At 43.7% G+C, this 18,022-nt stretch overlaps 1 protein-coding gene across 2 annotated transcripts in view; it reads left to right on the plus strand.

Annotated features, from left to right (window-relative positions):
- The first annotated feature begins 6,891 nt into the window (after positions 1-6,891).
- CLIP4 (CAP-Gly domain containing linker protein family member 4) overlaps positions 6,892-18,022 on the plus strand; it is a 53,070-nt gene continuing 41,939 nt past the window's right edge. For both annotated transcript variants that reach the window (XM_074949140.1, XM_074949141.1), the window contains exons 1-3: positions 6,892-6,983; positions 14,990-15,039; positions 15,685-15,832. In XM_074949140.1, the coding sequence (XP_074805241.1) occupies positions 15,700-15,832 (133 nt within the window). In that variant the 5' untranslated portion in view covers positions 6,892-6,983; positions 14,990-15,039; positions 15,685-15,699. The remainder of the gene's footprint in view (positions 6,984-14,989; positions 15,040-15,684; positions 15,833-18,022) is intronic.

Below are 18,022 nucleotides of genomic sequence, written 5' to 3' on the forward strand. Positions count from 1 at the left end.
ATGGCTAGGGAGGGCATTCGTTCTTTATATGGGTTTAACAGCACAATACGTAGGCTAACAAACTTAAACAAAGGCTTTGTTTAAGTTTGTTAGCATATATATTGTGCTGTTAAGTTGGTCAGGAGTCCTCAAGAGGGGGAGGGGGGACAGAAGGTGTTTAAACAGTGTTTTTGATTCCTGCTCCAGCCTCTGAACTATGAACATATGCTGATGGCAGCATTCCAACCAAGGGACTGAGGACTTTAAGGTAATCTGGAGCCTTCATATTTTCTTGATCCTTTGCAGATGGACTTATGAGTTGGATATGATACAAAGACTGTTCTAGCCTCATTGATTGCTGATTTCTCCCTTGCAATGGACAAAGATCAGATGTCTGCTGACTTTCTCACGTGAGTCAGCAGCCTTTGATATCTGTGATATAAGCAGTGTAGCCCTTGCTTGAGTGGTTTTGTTCTTTCCTCACCAAATGTCAAAGCCTGTTCCCATTGAACTCAATAGCAAAACTTCATTTGATTTCAATGGGAACAGGATTTGGCCCCAAGAGATCACAGCATGTGATTTTGGTCAATTGCTTATCTGTCCAGAGACAGTTCTCATGCACGTTCTGTCAGGCTGATTTTGATTGCCCCTCCTGTATGTTATGCTGAGGAAAATAAAAAAACACTTCGGGCTGTAGTTCTATCAAGATGCACATGGCACACACAGTTCTATGCCTCTTTTCCATCAAACCCAGATGGTGCAGCATCTTTGCTTTCCTAGTGCCTGGTGGAGAGCAATACTTAGGCCTTGTCTATGCTGCCACTTTATAGCACTGAAACTTCCTCGCTCGGGTGAGGGTAGCTAGTCCCCTCATGGGGGTGGTTTTTTTACAGCGCTGGGAGAGCGCTCTCCCACCACTGGTGCCGTGACTATACAGCCACGTTAAAGCACTGCCGTGCTTGTGTCCCTCCCATGAGTGCAGTACCATCAAGAAATGATTTCTACTTGCACCACTGGGTAACACCCAGGAGCTGACAGCTTCTCCAGTAGTGGGGCAGTAGGAATTCAGCCAGGTTACCCCTCAATAAGCTCTCTCCAAACCCTTCACCTGGTTGCAGTTGCCCATCCTTCACTGGAGGAGCACCACATGGAGAAGGAACTCTAGCCACCTACCAGAGAGGGAAGAAAAAGAGTGAACTGAGCCAGGCTGCCGCGATGGCCTTCCAGAGTGTATCCCAGTACAGGGAATGAGATGCTGGGGGCCAATAGTCTTTGGCCTTCTGACAGCTAGTGCTGCAGTGCTGAAGAGAGGGGGAGTGGACAGAAATGAGAATAGAAATGTTGGCAGACGAGAGATTATGTAACACCTTGACGATGAAGACGAGAAGCTTAAATGTGATTTTACTCTGAAATGTGTCTATGTAAAACAACTCCTTACTCAACAGAGCAGCTCACTCATATCTGCTGACTTTGGTGACAACAAGTGTTCACTGGTTTTTATTTCTAAAAGTCCTGTAGAGCCAACACAGCTCTGGGAGATGGAAATAGATTCTATTCTTTCTTGCACATCATCATCAGCATTGTTTATTAAGTTCCAATCCATCCCACCTGTGCAAATCCAGTTAAAGCAATAGGATAGTAGAGGTACCATTGAGGGCATTATATGAAGAAAATGGAGTTGCACAGGTTTAACTGAAGACAGTTTGTCTGTACAGAATCTTTACTACTGGTGATGGTGCATGACAAAGAAATAATTCATCTTGACTCTCAGATCCCAGGGTGAATTTTCCAGGCTGGCAGCCTGAAACCCACCTCTATCTTTTTTACTTCTAAGCTGAGGAAATTTGATCAGGTGCCATTTAGAGACCATACAAAAGCACCCACTCTTCTATGCAGAATGGCATTTTAACAGATCTGCTCTTCAGAGTAGAACCCAACTTTAAAAAGTTCAGAGAAGGGCATCAGAAAACTTTTAAGAAATCTTTATCTCTCTCATCAGTAATGTTTTATGACCTTTTTAGGGAATTAATTGCAAAGGAAAGACAGTGGTATATACTGGAGCTTATGTGGTTTGCATGCAGAAACTTAAAGGCTACATCAAATACATCTTTATTAAAAGAGTAGGTTAACAAAATTAGTAAGCATACTCCAAATTTATTTGGTAAATCTACAGAACTGTTGCTTCTTTCCCTTTTGCTCTTCAACTTTTGTAGCAATGTAAATGTGGGGCCTGATCATAGGAGGTATCGAGCACGCATATATCCTATCGTCGTCAAGTGGAATTGCAGGACGATAACCTCCACTCAGAATCCAGCTTTGCACTTTGCTACCTAGGAGGTAGAATTGCAAGCTCGGGCAGTTAGAGAGCTGCAGTACAGCAAAGGTATCACGTTCTGTGGAAGGTGAGTTAAACATCAAAACTGAAAATAATTTACATGTATCTTTATTACCTTTGGATTGTTCATTCTGTTTTCTTTCTCAGAGCTTCTGGTTGCTAAGCCACCTCTGTGTATTTGAAACTTCCCATCTATCATAACTAATCTATGCTTTCTGCTTGTTCCAATAGTTAAAACAGTAAATGATGATGATGGCAGAAATGGAACTTTCAGGTATTAATTGCATGGAATTGCAAGAAGAGATTAGCTTTACAGATAGACTCCTATGTTCATGCAAATTAAAAAATAAATAAATAAAAGGGCACATCCATATCACCTTTGGTTGTGATTGCATCGGCTCTCAAAAACCTAAGCAGGTTTGGGAATCAGAATGTAAGGTGGAAGATTTCCAAGGAAAACCCAGGTTCTGTAGGAAGAGATATTGGTGATTCAACAGATAGCATTCTTCTAAGTACTAAACCGGTGTCCTAGCATGAAGTTAGGGAACACAGTTCTGGTGATGGTGCCATCTTTTGAATATGGTGTAAAAATAAGGTCCTGACTTCATGTGGCTGTGAGGGATCCCAGAGGTCTGTTTACTCTTATGTCTTCATCAAATTCCAGTATGAACAATTACCTATTGCTTCCCTAAGTTCCCTTGGAGTTTCAAATAAGTTCAATGTTGTTCTTCATTTCCTATCCTAAACTTCTATGGAGAGTGGCTGTGCTTGGTTAAAGTTACCACATTTTACCCCATATAAAGGTATGTTTCTGTAATTTAAGTTTTTCTTTCACGTAGATACTAGCATTCATGGGAGCAAGGAGTTCGGGGTAGAAATACCCAGATTCTGCACTGTGAGAAGTAAAGTAATATTTTAATTAACAAAATGCAGTGGTAAACAGAATCTCTCCTTTATATTCCCAGCCTGTTCCTTCTCCTCTCTGATGATCAATGATTCTGCACTCCATTGTTTACAACATCACAATTCACCAAGTGGTAAGCAATTATGATGCTCCAAGCATCAGTCCATAACATCACTAAATGAGCCAGGCAGGAGGAGGCAAGATTGAGAGGGCTTTTATTTGACTACACATCCTGATGATAAGAAGTGACTGGAAAAGATATCCTGAAAAGGTACATATAGCTAAATAATATTTTTAAAATTATTTAAAATCTTGCTTCTTTTTGCCTGGCTCATATAGTGATGCTATGGCCTGATGCTTGGAGCATCATAATTGTTTACCACTTGGTGAATTGTGATGTTGTAAACAATATATATATAGTGCTGGCCCAAGTTAAGCGTGGATTCTGTAAGGACTTTATCCTGCTCCTCTTCAGGTCTATGGAAAGATTCCCATTGACTTGAATGGTGCAGGATCAAGAGCTAAGAAAGTAGGTTTCTTGTTGCATATGTAATTTAGAGATGACCCAGGATTTAGACTGAGTAGGTTTACAGTGCTGGGTAAGCACCCTTATTCTCCTACTTTCTCTCTTCCAGCTGGTGTAGTGATTAGCAAATGATGTGGAGTCAGGATTCCTGCCTTCTACTCTCATCTCTGCCACTAATTCCTGAGCAATCTTGGGCAAATCACTTTATTTCCCTGTGCTTCATCTTACCCATTTAAAAGTGGTTATAATAATGTTTATGTACCTCACCAGGATGTTGAAGCTTAATTCATTTGTGTGTGTAAAGTACTTGAGATCCTTTCTTTTAAAGTATGATCTAAGCGCATTCTCTCTTCTCCCTTCCCTTTTCCTGTTTCTTTACTTCCTGCTTGCCCCTATTATCCATCCGTCCATGTCTTTTTTCTGACTCTTAATATTTTTTTAGGTCTTTAAATATAGAACATTGGTATCAGTTCCCGACTTGTCCACAGCTCCAAAATGTCTAATTTGTAGTTATTTAGTGGCTTGTAATTTTCCACTGGCTTTACTTCTCAGCACCAGATCACTGCCATATACAGTAAGGTCCTTGGTGCCAAAGTATTGGGTGAACCCAGGCAGGTGCAGTTGATTAAACTGACTGAAATGTCCTCGAAGCAATTTTGGATGGTTTCCAACCAATCCATGTCTAGTGTAAACAAGAGACATAATCTGTCTGCGTGTGGAACAGGCCAACAACATTCTAGTGCAGGCTCACGCAAACGCAGTAGATGAAACAGTATCTCACGTCATATTCAGGAGAGCATATTTACAGATGTGACTTCCAACCACACAGTGATATGAAGAGTTGTCTATAAATATCTTTCCTTTTAAAAAATACACATGGGTATATTTTGCAAATGTTAATACTGTTGAAAGATACAGGCTGAAGACACTGTATACAGCATGTCCTCATGCCATGTATTCTAGGTTAGTGCACATCAGTTCTAGTGAGTAACACTAGTCTTTTAGTAGCTGCAGATTAAAAAGGGTGCTAACAGTGCAGAAGTTGTGTAATGTGAACAAATGTACATTATAGGTTGATTCAAGATATCAGCAAACTAATTTAACTTGTGACTGCTTGTAAACCAGGCTTGAATTTAGGACTGCAGAGGAAGAAAGCAACTCCATTTACCTGCTCTAACATAAAGTATAGTGCTTTTTTCACTTAGTAATAAATCAAAGACTTAATTTTAATGTAGATTATGCATAACAAGAAAATCAACTGTATTTTGTAACTTCTTTCCCCCCTTCTAGCTATATCTCTAGTCTATAATTATCTGAATCATCATGGCTCACAGGACATGTTGACAAAGGAGCTGTAGCAATTTTTGTAATACTAACAGTGTTGCCTGTTAATATAAAAGGGAGTCAGGTTTAAAGAACAATTTTGGCATTGTTACTGCAAAAAGCAAGATTTAGGCCATAATAAAGAACATAAGCAGTTTGTGGTGCCAAACAATACCCCCCTGAGCCCACAAATTTAATATTTTACATTTATACTGACTTCCATCCATGTATGTCAAGGCACTTTTACAAATATTGAGTCATGCACTTGGGAGGAAAGAAGGGTGAGATGAGAGGTATTATACCTTTCTTTACAGATGGAGAAACAAACACAAAAAGTTGTTTCTTGACCAAGATAACAGGCTTCCTAGGTATGTGTCACAACCAAAAATTGTAGCCTATTTTCTGGGTCTAGTGCTGTGATGTAAGTCATTCCTCTTTGCATCAACACAACCACACTGGTGTTGGCCTTAGGACCTAACAATCTTCCTACTGATGTTTGACTTCTTAGGGCTAGGTTTTAAAAGAGCTCAGCATAATGGGAGATGCTGGGTACTTTAAAAAAAAAAAAAATCTAATCTCAGTTGTGTGTGCTGAGCACTTGAAAAACTGGCCCTTAGTTTTGCTATCAAGGAAACATCCAAGTAAGTCTTTGTGTATACACTGGACCACACGTGGCAATATCGACCTCTTCCTTTTTTAATATCTTTCCTTTCATACAGTGCCACCATCTTGTCTGAGTTAACCTCTTGCTTCCTCCCCAAACCTGGAAGGATCATAAGCCAGCTGTGACTTTGGTTTAGCAGTGTTTATATTACAAAGACAGTGCTTTCTAAAATGTGAGATCTCACAGTACAAGGCTGCATCTTATCTGTGTTTCTTAACTATGTGAATCTCCAGGCTGGTCATGCCCCCCAAATACAAATCTTTGACGTGCCACACTACACTCGCAGCTCTAGCACGTTTACGATTTTCTTCTAGCCTCTGTCAGCTGCAGATAAAATTCCAGCTGGGCAAATGATTTTAAAATCAGCCTGGGATGAAAAAGCTTGCCTCATGCACGGCAGCTAGTTCAGGCTTCGGAAACGTGTCCCGTGGTTACTTGGTCTTAACATCAACTTTGTGTGTGCAGGGTCTTGTTGTGTATAGTTTCCATGACTTCTTGTCATTCAGCGAGGAGGAGGAAGGCAGCAATTGGAAAACACACGTATGTGATGGGCATTTCAAAAACTAGAGCCAGTGCAGGGACTCCCCGCTGTGTATGCACTGCACTACGCCAGTGGTCCAGCAGGCTACAGCCAGCACAAATCCTCAACGCTGGAGTTCAGTACCGCCAGCTGCCGCTCCTGCCTCCGTAGTACCCCACTATCACTCCCCCAAGACTCAGGGGCACCCAGCTAGCCCCTCCCCCCCCCCCGCGAGCGCCCAACTACTCCCCCGCCCCGTTGGAGGCGCCCAGCTCTCCCCCCACAGCCCCACCCGTCAGAGGCACCTAGCTCTCCTCCCGCCCACCCCCCCTTGGGGTGCCCAGCTATCCCCTCACCCCCTCCACAGCCCCCCCCCTTGGGGGCACCCAGCTATCCCCCCACCCCCCTTTGGGGACGCCCAGCTACTCCCCCCACCCCCTCCACAGCCCCACCCTCCCCTTGGGGGCACCCTGCTATCCCCCCATCTCCCTCCACAGCCCCACCCCAGGGACGGAGATGGGGCGGGGCGAGGGCACGTTGGCGGGCGGGGCTGAGCGTCGTGGCGCAGGGGGCGGGGCGAGGGCACGTTCGGGGGGCGGAGCCTGTGGCGCCGGCGTCGGGCGGCCGGGGGCGGTGCGGTGGAGCGCCGAGCGGGCTGGAGCCGAGCGAGCCGGCCGGGGTGCTCCCCTCTCCCCGCGGCGGGGGTGCGGGCGGCTGCCTGCGCGCGGCGGGGTGAGCCCCGGGCTGCGAGTGGGAGCAGGGCGGCGGGCTGGTGAGCGGCCCCCTCGCGTAGCGCGGGGACTGGTGCGTGTGGCCGCAGAGAGCGCGTGTGTAGACGCGCTGGGGGCGGCGGGGGTGCGTGTGGCAGGGCCTGAGGTGTGAGAGGTCGGGTCCCTCCGGGTCGGTCCTGCGGGCGGGGGGAGTTTACTTCTCCTCGTGGCAGCAGTTCAGTGACCAGCTGGACAAGTGTCCCCAAAGCCGGGGGTGGGGGCAGGCAGCCGTAGGTCCAGTTTCCCTGGTCGCGGTAATTCCTTGTCCGCGTAGCTCACAGCAGGTGCGGAACAGGAGGGGACAGGCGCTGGACATCCCTGGTCTCTGGCTGGGTCAAAGCGGGGCAAGGTGGATTTCCCTGACGCTGCGGTGGGCTCGCCTCCTCTGCATTCTGCTGCCGGGCTGTCTCTCCAGTTAGGTTTATTGATGAATTGCTGAGCCACGTTTTTTAAAAAATGAACACCCCACGAATACTCTTTCCTTTCTTTGTCCTTCCACCCTATGCAAGAGACTGGGTTGTGAAACGGGCTACCCTGCGTGTGTCGGGTCACAGACCCGGAGTCCCCGTGTAGTTCGGTTTCTGTAACTTTATGGGCGTGCTGGGTAGAGCTGGGGGAAAGGTTTTGGAAAAATTGTTTATTGAATGAAAAACGACGTTTTGGTCAATGTGAAACTGTTCATGAATTCCACACACACAGTTTTGGCTGTTAAAAGCAGCCAGAGGAGAAGGAATTGGTGGTGGTGGTGATGCTGCAGTCCCTTTCTAACATTCTGACCTTTTAGTCGAGAAGTTAGGGCACACATCTGGGATGTTGGAGACCCAGGTTCAAATATCAGTTCTGGAACAGGCCCAAAACCAATAAATTGAAAATTCTGAAAAAATTCAGATTTGGTATGACCCAAATGAAACTTTTTTTTGTTTTTGGAGCTGCCACTAAACACAAAAACAAAGAAAAACAAAAAATCAGTTATTTGTTTAGCTTTAATAGTGAGGCATACAAGTATTAATATATTACATTCCGCTAAGTATCTTTCTAAGACAGGACTCACTCTGATAATGAGGTTTTATACAGCGTGTCTAGTCATATTGTTAGAGCAGCAGATTATGTGTGGGCAACCCTGCCACCTGTGGTCTCATTTTCCTTTGGTTGCAGGCTGTAAAACAGGTTAAGAATAGCTGAACTTATTCTAATTTGATTGTAGAGTTGCCATTTATGAAGGGACACATACATGTGTGTGGGAGAGGTTGGTGGGAATTTACTAAGGCAGAAAGTGTGGTATTAGAGTGATCAGGGTTTTATTACTTGGTGGTCTGTATTTCAGCTCACTTTAGAGACCATCCAAGAAACAGTAACTTATTTCTAGGAAACAAAGCAGGTAAACTCTCTTTCTCTATAAAAAGAAAAGGAGTACTAGTGGCACCTTAGAGACTAACCAATTTATCTGAGCATAAGCTTTCATGAGCTACAGCTCACGTCATCGGATGGTTAGTCTCTAAGGTGCCACTAGTACTCCTTTTCTTTTTGCGAATACAGACTAACACGGCTGCTACTCTGAAACCTCTCTTCCTCTATAATTAATCTCCTTCTCTCACCCCAACCTATCTCTTCCCTAGCTCTAAATGGCCAATAACTTTCGACCTAAGGAATATTGTTTCCCTTATATAATGTGGCTTGCATTTTGGGGTAAATATATTACAATGTGCTCTCTTTACTTCAGTGTATGCATTTTGAGATCTTTGCATAGCTTCCCCCAATTTATACAAATTTTACAAATTGCTAAAGTGAAGGGATTGGGGGCGTTTCAGGGAACCTGTCATACTGTAGGTAAAGTAGTAGGTTTAAAGCATCAGACTGGATTTCATATTAAAGAGGACACTTTTTAAATTTGGGAAAGTATTATTCCTTGCTACTTTATAAACCCTTGCAGGCTGCATAGATTTCACCTTCCCATGTTTACATTGAGTACTGTATGTAGTAATGTAACATAAGATACTACTATGTAATTTTTATACTTTATTGGATTTGATATGCACTTGGCTCTTGAAACATTATCATGTGTCTGACCTCTGCTACGTAGAAAATGCTGGCTGCTGTTACTTAAAATATTTGCTGTGTACAATACTGTTATCTAACTCTAGAGACCTATGTGTAGCAGCATTTAAATATTACTTGTGTGCATTTTCTTTGCCCGCCTGATTTCTGTTGGATTTTTGAGAGGAGGAGATGAATGGCAGTTTAAAGCAACATTGTCAAGGTTGGCAGGCCCAAAGCTTACAAAATTTTTCTGAACTTTTCAGCTACCCAAAATGAAATATTTTAGTAAGATTTTTTAAAAAAAGTGAATGGTACAGAGTTTAAGTGTAGAAGTTTCTGATTATCAGGGAATAATATAAAGATTATCAAGAGGTGAGAAGTTCTGTTTTAAATTGGATGGTGTAAGGAATACATAATCTCCAATACCCCGATTGGGGGTAAAAGGTTAATGGGTCAAAGTACAGACATTGAGATATGAGGTACTACATTGCAAGAAGGCCCAGCTTCTTGGCCTGGAAACCAGTTAACATCCAAGGTGTTGAGTTTTCACATGATGGCTTTCTGCACTGTACTTTTCCCTCTGTTCTTCAGAGAGCCGGCAGGATTTGCAAGAATCTTGCTCTCTGAAGTGCTTGGATATCCTGCCTGCTCACAATAGAAGAATTCTCAGGCAAAGGGATGGTTCATTGTGTACACTTGCCATCACAAATAAAAGCACATGTAGTAAGTTTTGCCTGAAAAATCTCTAGCACCATTCTAATGTATCTCCTAACCAACTTCCCCCTTATAAATGCTTTCAGTTACCCACCTTTCCAGAGGCCCACATCCAACAGGTACTTTTGAACCTTTAGGATAAAAGATTGTCAACTACAGAAGCACTGGTGCACCAAAAATCTCACTCTTCAGTGTAAAGACAAGGTCTTCTACCTGACCCTCCTTTTCTTTGCAAAGACACTGTTCTTATTCTTAACCTCCAAAGGTTAGGAAATCCATGCTTGCTTTTCAATGTTCAGGGCTCTCCTGTAGCCACCTGATGACTCCTTAATTCTTCCTATCATATGCAATATTTCCCATTGTCCTTTGAAAACTTTCTTCAGCCACAACTTACATTGTGACAGCAGTTCTTTCCTCACTTCCTCAACTGTCCCTCGAAGTCTTTAAACCACGATTTGAGGACTTCAGTAGCTCAGACATAGGTTAGAGGTTTGTTACTGGAGTGGGTGGGTGAGATTCTGTGTCCTGCGTTGTGCAGGAGGTCAGACTAGATGATCATAATGGTCCCTTCTGACCTTAAAGTCTACGATTCTACAGACCCCCAAATTTCTGATCCTACCAACATCTTTCACTCCAGACTTTATAGGCCATCGTGATGATGTAAATATGAGATTTTTTTTTCTATCATGTTCTTGATGGTTATAAAGCAGCCTCCCTTGTAAAATGTGTTCTGACTTATTTGCCCTTATTGGCTGCTGATAAATGTCTTTAATGGTGAGTCCACTTCAGATCTAAGTTGAGAACATGGCAGCCAGCAATAAACAGTGCTTGGTGCTGAAGGAGAAAAGGTTTTTACTTGGTTTAAGGTCAACATCTTCAATCCATTTTAAAAACTTACAATTTAATATTTTAGAAGGTGGATTGGTCTGAGAACATTCTGGCAGTGTGGGCCAGACAAGCTCAAACAAGGCAGTGACTTTATTTAGGGAGTCATCAAAAGGAGCCCGACTAGCCTGATGCATGTGTGGTGTACATAAAACAACAGTAGATAAATTAATAAATGATACATTGTCAAAAGTGACCTCCACTTGTTCCTTCTACATTCATTCAGGAAAAAGCCTAGATAAATAGATGAATCTTAATAATAACAAATGGGCTCGGAAGCGCAACAAATTCTAGCTCTGTCAGACAAACTGAATAAGTGAATTTCTGAGTTGAGTGCTCTACAACCAGTCTTCATAGTAGAGATTGCATTAGAAGGTGCACAAACATCAGTGATGAATACATTATAAATAAGGCTATGATTTAATCACGGGTATTTTTAGCAAAAGTCATGGACAGGTCAGGGGCTAGAAACAAAAAATCACAGCCCATGACCTGTCCACGACTTATACCATAAATACCCCTGATTGAATCGTGGGGGCCCACAGCACCAGCGACAGTGGGGGGAAGCTCCGGGGGCCCCGCTGCCACTCTGGCTGCAGCCAGAGGCGGGAGCCCCGGCCACCCCAGGACTCCTGCTCCGGGATCACTGCCCTGGCCGCCCCGGGGTTGCTGCTGGGAGCCACCGAGTTGCTCCTGCCACCCCTGGGACCGCTGCTCAGGTGTTTCCCGGGGCAAGCTGCACCAGCTGCTGCTTAGGTAGTCTCCGGGGCCAGCTGCCTGGGGCTGCCAGAGCAGTGGCCAATACAGCTGGCCCTGGGGCCAGACACACTGGCCACTGAAGAAGTTACGGAGGTCACAGGAAGTCACAGAATCCATGACTTCCTCGACCTCTGTGACAAACATGGAGCCCTTATCATAAATTCCTGTGTAAGAGGTATACACATTGACTTCCAAAAATGCATAGAATACTCACGGAGCTGACTGAGGAGATATCTGAGCCATTAGTGATTATCTTCAAAAAGCATGGAAGACGGGAGAGATTTCAGAGGACTGGAAAAGGGCAAATATACTTCCAGTCTATATAAAGGGAAATAAGGATAACCTGGGGAATTACATACTGGTGAGCTTAACTTCAGTACCTGGAAAGATAATGGAACAAATAATTAAGCAATCAGTTTGCAAACACCTGTAAGATAATAAGGTGATAAGTAACAGTCAGTGTGGATTTGTCAAGAACAAATCATGTCAAACCAACCTAATAGCTTTCTTTGGGAGGGTAACAAGCCTTGTGGATGCGGGGGAAGCAGTAGATGTGGTATATCTTGACTTTAGTAAAGCTTTTGATACTGTCTCGCATGACCTCATAAACAAACTAGGGAAATACAACTTAGATGGAGCTACTATAAGGGGGTGCATAACTCGTTGGAAAACAGTTCCCAAAGAGTAGTTATCAGTGGTTCACAGTCAAGCTGGAAGGGCATACAAAGTGGGGTCCCACCGGGCTCAGTTCTGGGTCCAGTTCTGTTCAGATTTTCATCAGTGATTTAGATAATGTCATAGAGAGAACACTTATAAAGTTTGCGGATGATACCAAGCTGGGAGGGGTTGCAAGTGGTTTGGAGGATAGGATTAAAAGTCAAAATGATCTGGACAAACTGGATAAATGGTTTGAAGTAAATAGGATGCAATTCAGTAAGGACAAATGCAAAGTACTCCACTTCGGAAGGAACAGTCAGTTGCGCGCACACACACAAAATGGGAAATGACTGCCTATGAAGGAGTGCTGGAGAAAGGGATCTAGGGGTCATAGTGGATCACAAGCTAAATATGAGTGAATAGTGTAACACTGTTGCAAAAAAAGCAAACGTCATTCTGGGATGTATTAGCAGTTTTGTAAGCAAGATGTGAGAAGTAATTCTTCCACTCTACTGTGCACTGATACAACCTCAACTGGAGTATTGTGCCCAGTTCCAGGCACCACATTTCAGGAAAGATATAGACAAATTGGAGAAAGTCCAGAGAAGAGCAACAAAAATGATTAAAGGTCTAGAAGACATGAGCTATGACGGAAGATTGAAAAATTTGGGTTTGTTTAATCTGGAGAAGAGAAGATTGAGAGGGGACATAATCAGTGATGAGCTGCCAAAATCTTAACACTGGTTCCCTCCTCTCCCCACGAGGGGGTCGTTGCCCCCCCCCCCCCCCGGGACTCCTGCCCCATCCAACCCCCCGCATTCCTTGACGCTCCCACCCCTCCGCGGGACCCCTGTTCCATCCACTTCCCTCCCCTGTTCCCTGAGTGCCCCCAGAACTGGGCAGGAGGGTCTAGTGGGCCACCGTAGTGGGTGCCTACCCCACCCCGCCCCTAAGAGCCAGAGGGACCTGTGGGGAGGTGAGGTGGGGAGCCCTGGCAGTGCTTACCTGAGGCGGCTCCCAGGAAGCATCTGGCAGGTCCCTCTTGCTCCTAGAGGCCGGGTAGCATAGCTGGGGGGGAGCAGGGGGAGCGGCCACTACCCCATTGATCACATCAAAAGTGGCGCCTTAGGCACCGACTCGCTGGGTGCTCCGGGGCTGGAGCCCCCACGGGGAAAATTTGGTGGGTGCAGAGTACCCACCAGCAGCTCCCCGCCCCACCCCAGCTCACCTCCGCCTCCTCCCCTGAACGCGCTGCCCCGCTCTGCTTATCCACCCCTCCCGGCTTCCCGCGAATTAGCTGTTCTCGTGGGAAGCTGGGGAGGGCTGAGAAGCAAGTGGTGGCTTCGCGCTCAGGCCCAGGGAGGCGGAGGCAAGCTGGGGCGGGGAGCAGTTCCCCTGCGCGCCCCCCGAGTTACCTGCTGCGGTGCGAGCGGCCCTCCTCGCGCCCCCCCCCCCCCAGCTCACCTCCTGTCCGCCTGCCTGGGCCCGAGCGCTAAGCCGCCGCCTGCTTCTCAGCCCTCCCAGGCTTCCTGCGCAAACAGCTGATTCGCAGGAAACCTGGGAGGGGGAGTGGAGAAGCGGAGCGGGGCAGTGCGTTCAGGGGAGTAGGTGGAGCAGAGGTGAGGTGAGCTGGGGCTGGGGGGGGAGCTGCCGCTGGGTGCTCTGCACCCACCAAATTTTCCCCGTGGGTGCTCCAGCCCCGGAGCACCCATGGAGTTGGCGCCTAAGGCGCCACTTTTGGCCGGTTGTTAAATTTAGAAGCCCTTTTAGAACCCTCGTGGGACAACCGATTCTAAAAGGGCTTCTAAATTTAACAACCAGTTCCAGTGAACCGGTGCGAACCAACTCCAGCTCACCACTGGACATAATAGTTTTCAAGTACATAAAAGTTTGTTACAAGGAGGAGGATGAAAAATTGTTCTCCTTAACCTCTGAGCATAGGACAAGAAGCAGTGAGCTTAAATTGCAGCAAGGGCGGTTTAGGTTGGACATTAGGAAAAACTTCCTAACTGTCAGGGTGATTAAGCACTAGAATAAATTGCCTAGGGAAGTTTTGGAATCTCCATTATTGGAGACTTTAAAAAGCAGGTTGGACAAACACCTGTCAGGGATGGTCTAGATAATACTTAGTCTTGCCATGAGTGCAGGGGACTAGACTAGAAGACCTCTCAAGGTCCCTTCCAGTCTTACAATTCTATGATTCTGTGATTGTGATCTACTAACTTTATGTAGAATCTACCCTGTTTAAAATCTACCCTGTTCACACCTAACTATTTAGGTCTTAGTGTTCTTTTGATTGGTATATGTGACAGAACTATATAACTGATGATTATGTCATTCTTTCTGTGAATAGAAGTTTACAGAGTCACTAGCTAGATGGTTTTACTCAATAGCCAGAAGTAAGTGTAGTGATCCGTAGGGATGGGATGTCTCTGTGGGTTTTTTTGTTTTTGGAGAAAACCCTTTGAAATTGTGGTATTTTAGTAATATATCTAACTTTTCAGGAAGTAAACATGATTGGAAACCATTTCATTTGCATGAGAAGTTTAGGGAAGCAGAAAGTAGTAACCCTTGTGTTATGGCACCTGAATTCCTGTAAAAAGTGTTATGGTACCTTTAAGTGTGAGTGCCCAGGACCTAGGTTTTCAATTTCTCATCCAAAAGATAGTATTTCCAGTAGCACAGTTACCCTAGCAGAATGATGGTTGTATTGATTCAGTTCGAAGAAGTAGTGCCAGCTCCTATGGTACTTGCTAAGGTGGGTATTCTCTTTTACATTTACTGACCAAGTCTCATTTGATCCTGTTCAGTTTATAAGATTGGACTAGATTGCAGCCTGGCTAATAGAAAATGTAATTAATCATGCTGTAAAATATTTCTGTATGGCCATTTGATTTTAATTATTATTTTTACTAGGTTATTCTGGGCTTAGAAAGTTGGCTGGAAGTACTGGAGGTTACAGCACGGTAAGTACACTGTTTTAAAATTTGGGGCAGGCAAGTTGGGAAGGGAACTGATATGGAGGCAGGCAGAGCAGGGAGGGGCACAGGGAAATTTAGGCAAGGCTCAGGAATGAATCAGTCCATGAGAGTTGGGGCTGTCCGTGGGAAGATTAACATGGTAAGAACACTTCCCATATTTGGGAAAGGGAGCAGGTAGATTGACTGGTTTCTTGTTTGTGGGAGCAGGAAAGGGAGGTGAAGCTTGAGATGAGAATGCTGAAGATGAGTAATAATTAGCACTTCACATTTTCATAAGGGTGTACAGACATTACACCTTACAGCATGCCTGTGAACTATGGCAGTATCTCTTTGACCATTTCACAGATGGAGAAACTGAGACAAGGATTTTAAATGACTTCCCTAAAACAATAAAGCCAATCCGTGACAGACAGGATTACAACTTGGGTGTGGTGTTCCCAGGAGCATGCTCAAGCTACTAGTTTGTACTAATAAGTACAGTTTATTATCACAAAACTTTAATAATTACAATCTTTTGCATGTTTCAAAAAGGAAAGAGATGAACTTCAGTGTAAATCACTGTTTATAGTTGTGTATTGTAATAGAATGTAGCCTACAGTATTTGGAGTGGGTTTTTTCTCCTTGTTTAAGGTGGCTTTCTAGAAGATGACCATAGAGGATCTCCCAGAACCTTCCCAAGAAGGAGATTCATTGATTGAAAGATATCAGTTTTTATTCCCAGGCTCTGAAACATCAGTTACTTTTTCAGTTGCAGCAGCACCAATGCCTTCAGACTGTGGTATGTATATTTATAGAAGGCAAGAGTTTGTGGAACTACTTTGAGATCATGTGCAGTGCCTGAGTTTAAGGGAGGGAAGTGAGATTAAAAGAATACCATCAATTTAAAAATTATACTTCTGTTTGAAAATGTATCTACAGTTTATTACAAGTAATACCTGAAATTTCTACAAGTGAAATTAGTGGAAAAAATTATTTTCTAGTTTGTGCATTTCAAAGCACTTTGTTTTCAGTTGGTTTTGCTATTTCTTCTGTACATTCAGTCAGTGTGACCTTCCCCTGGTTTTTGTTGGCTCCTCACCCATCAACATGGAAGTGAAAGTTGTCAAAATTAAAAAAAAAAAAAAGTGCTGTAAATCCACAAAAATTGGCAGGTTGACTCGGGTGCAGTGCCTGAAAATATTTTAAAATCACTTTTAAGAATTGACCAGTTTTCTAGTGGATGAGGCCCCATAAGTACTCCATTTTCGAAACACACAGTGGGACTTTGGGGGAAAGAAAACTTCTGTTGGAAATATTGTGCTCATTACTAAGGAGAACAGTATCACTTCCATCAAGATAGTATCTCAAAAAGGCAAATTCCACTATTACATTGTCTTTATATTCATCCTTTGAAAATAGAGTTATATATTTGAAACAGGTTAAATAAATATCATCCCATTTGATTTAGTGATTAATTGGAAATATTTAAGAAAATCTCTACCCTCCCTTCAGATATCAAAGATGCTTGGGAGGTGTAAAAAGCTATCTTTCAATTCTGGTTTGACATTGATTCCATATAACATCTTTATTTTACTTCCATGCTGCTGAACACTGTAGTATTCTATGTTCAGGAGAATTAATGTTCTTGAGACCAATCTCTGTTGCTGGTGTGAGGATCCTGGGATTTAAGGTTTGAAGGATTGAACGTGCTGTATTTTAATATGTGAATATGTATCTTTCACTACTTAGTCCCACCCTTTTTGATAGATTTACTTACTCAATGAGCCAATCATTTGTGCCAGTGATGCTGGCCTAGATTGCCTGTTTTTCCACTTCTCCCTCAAGTACCTCCCTGGTCTCTCCCATTCTGCACCCGGTATGTGGGGGGAAAAACTCCCCATCTGAATATGTAAAGGCAGGCACCACGCTATCCTACATCTTTCCTTAGAATCTTCTTGTGATATGGAGGCAGGCAGAGCAGGGAAGGGACACAAGTCACCACCATCTGGCACTAGTTAGGCAAGTGGTCAGAAGCGGGACTTCTGTTGTTCTGCTGAACTTTGTTTAAATGTAACCTCATCTGATCTCCCATACCACCTTGTTTCTGTTTTGTCCACCTGTTGAAGTCTGTCTGTCAAACTCAAATTGTGAGCTCTCTGGGTCAGGAACTGTCTTCTTTGTTACTTTGCACAATGAGGCTGGATCCATGTTTGGGGTTCTAGGCAATTCCGTAATGTAAACAATATGGGGGTTTGCTCTATTATTTATAGATCCCTATATACGACTTGGTGTTTTGTTTTTTTGTTATTTAAAGTGCAGTTACATGCTGAAAGGACTCTGTAAAAATTGAGTCGTGGGGTTCATGTTTGTTCTCTAACTTTCCATAGACAAGTTGCTCAGTTTACCGGTCAAAAAGATAATTTATTTTTACTACCAGCACCACAAACTCAGTCTGGGATCTGAAAGTCTAACTGTACCCTTTCTGGTTTGTACATTATTTAACTCTAATGCTTCTCCATTCAGATAACAATTTCATCGTGCTTCCAGAGCTGTATGAAGCTATCAGGAATAAAAAGTAATAACTTTTATTTGTATCAAAATAATAAACAGATTTGAATACACACAGTGAGTCTGAACTCTACCGTACCAGGTTTATTCCAGCTTCATTCTGAAACACTGTTTTTAACCTATTATAAAACTGTAATGAAGAGAATCAGGACCAGTGAGCAGAACTGTCAATAATATAGTTATAACTTCTTCTGTCAGAGGATCTCAAAGCATTTAACAAATATTTATTTATTCCTCAACTCTATTGGAGATTTAAGTGTGGCATATGGTATTTTCATTTTAGATTTTGGGGAAACTGAGGCAGGGGACGATGAAGGGCATTATCCTCTTTTCATTGAATGTGAAGAGACTTACAAAAAGTCTCACAGGGCATTAGTAGTAAAAACCCAGCCCTGTTGACTTGCAGTCCCATGCTTTAGCC

This window comes from Natator depressus, chromosome 3 (assembly GCF_965152275.1).
Source record: "Natator depressus isolate rNatDep1 chromosome 3, rNatDep2.hap1, whole genome shotgun sequence".
Taxonomy (NCBI): Eukaryota; Metazoa; Chordata; order Testudines; family Cheloniidae; genus Natator; species Natator depressus.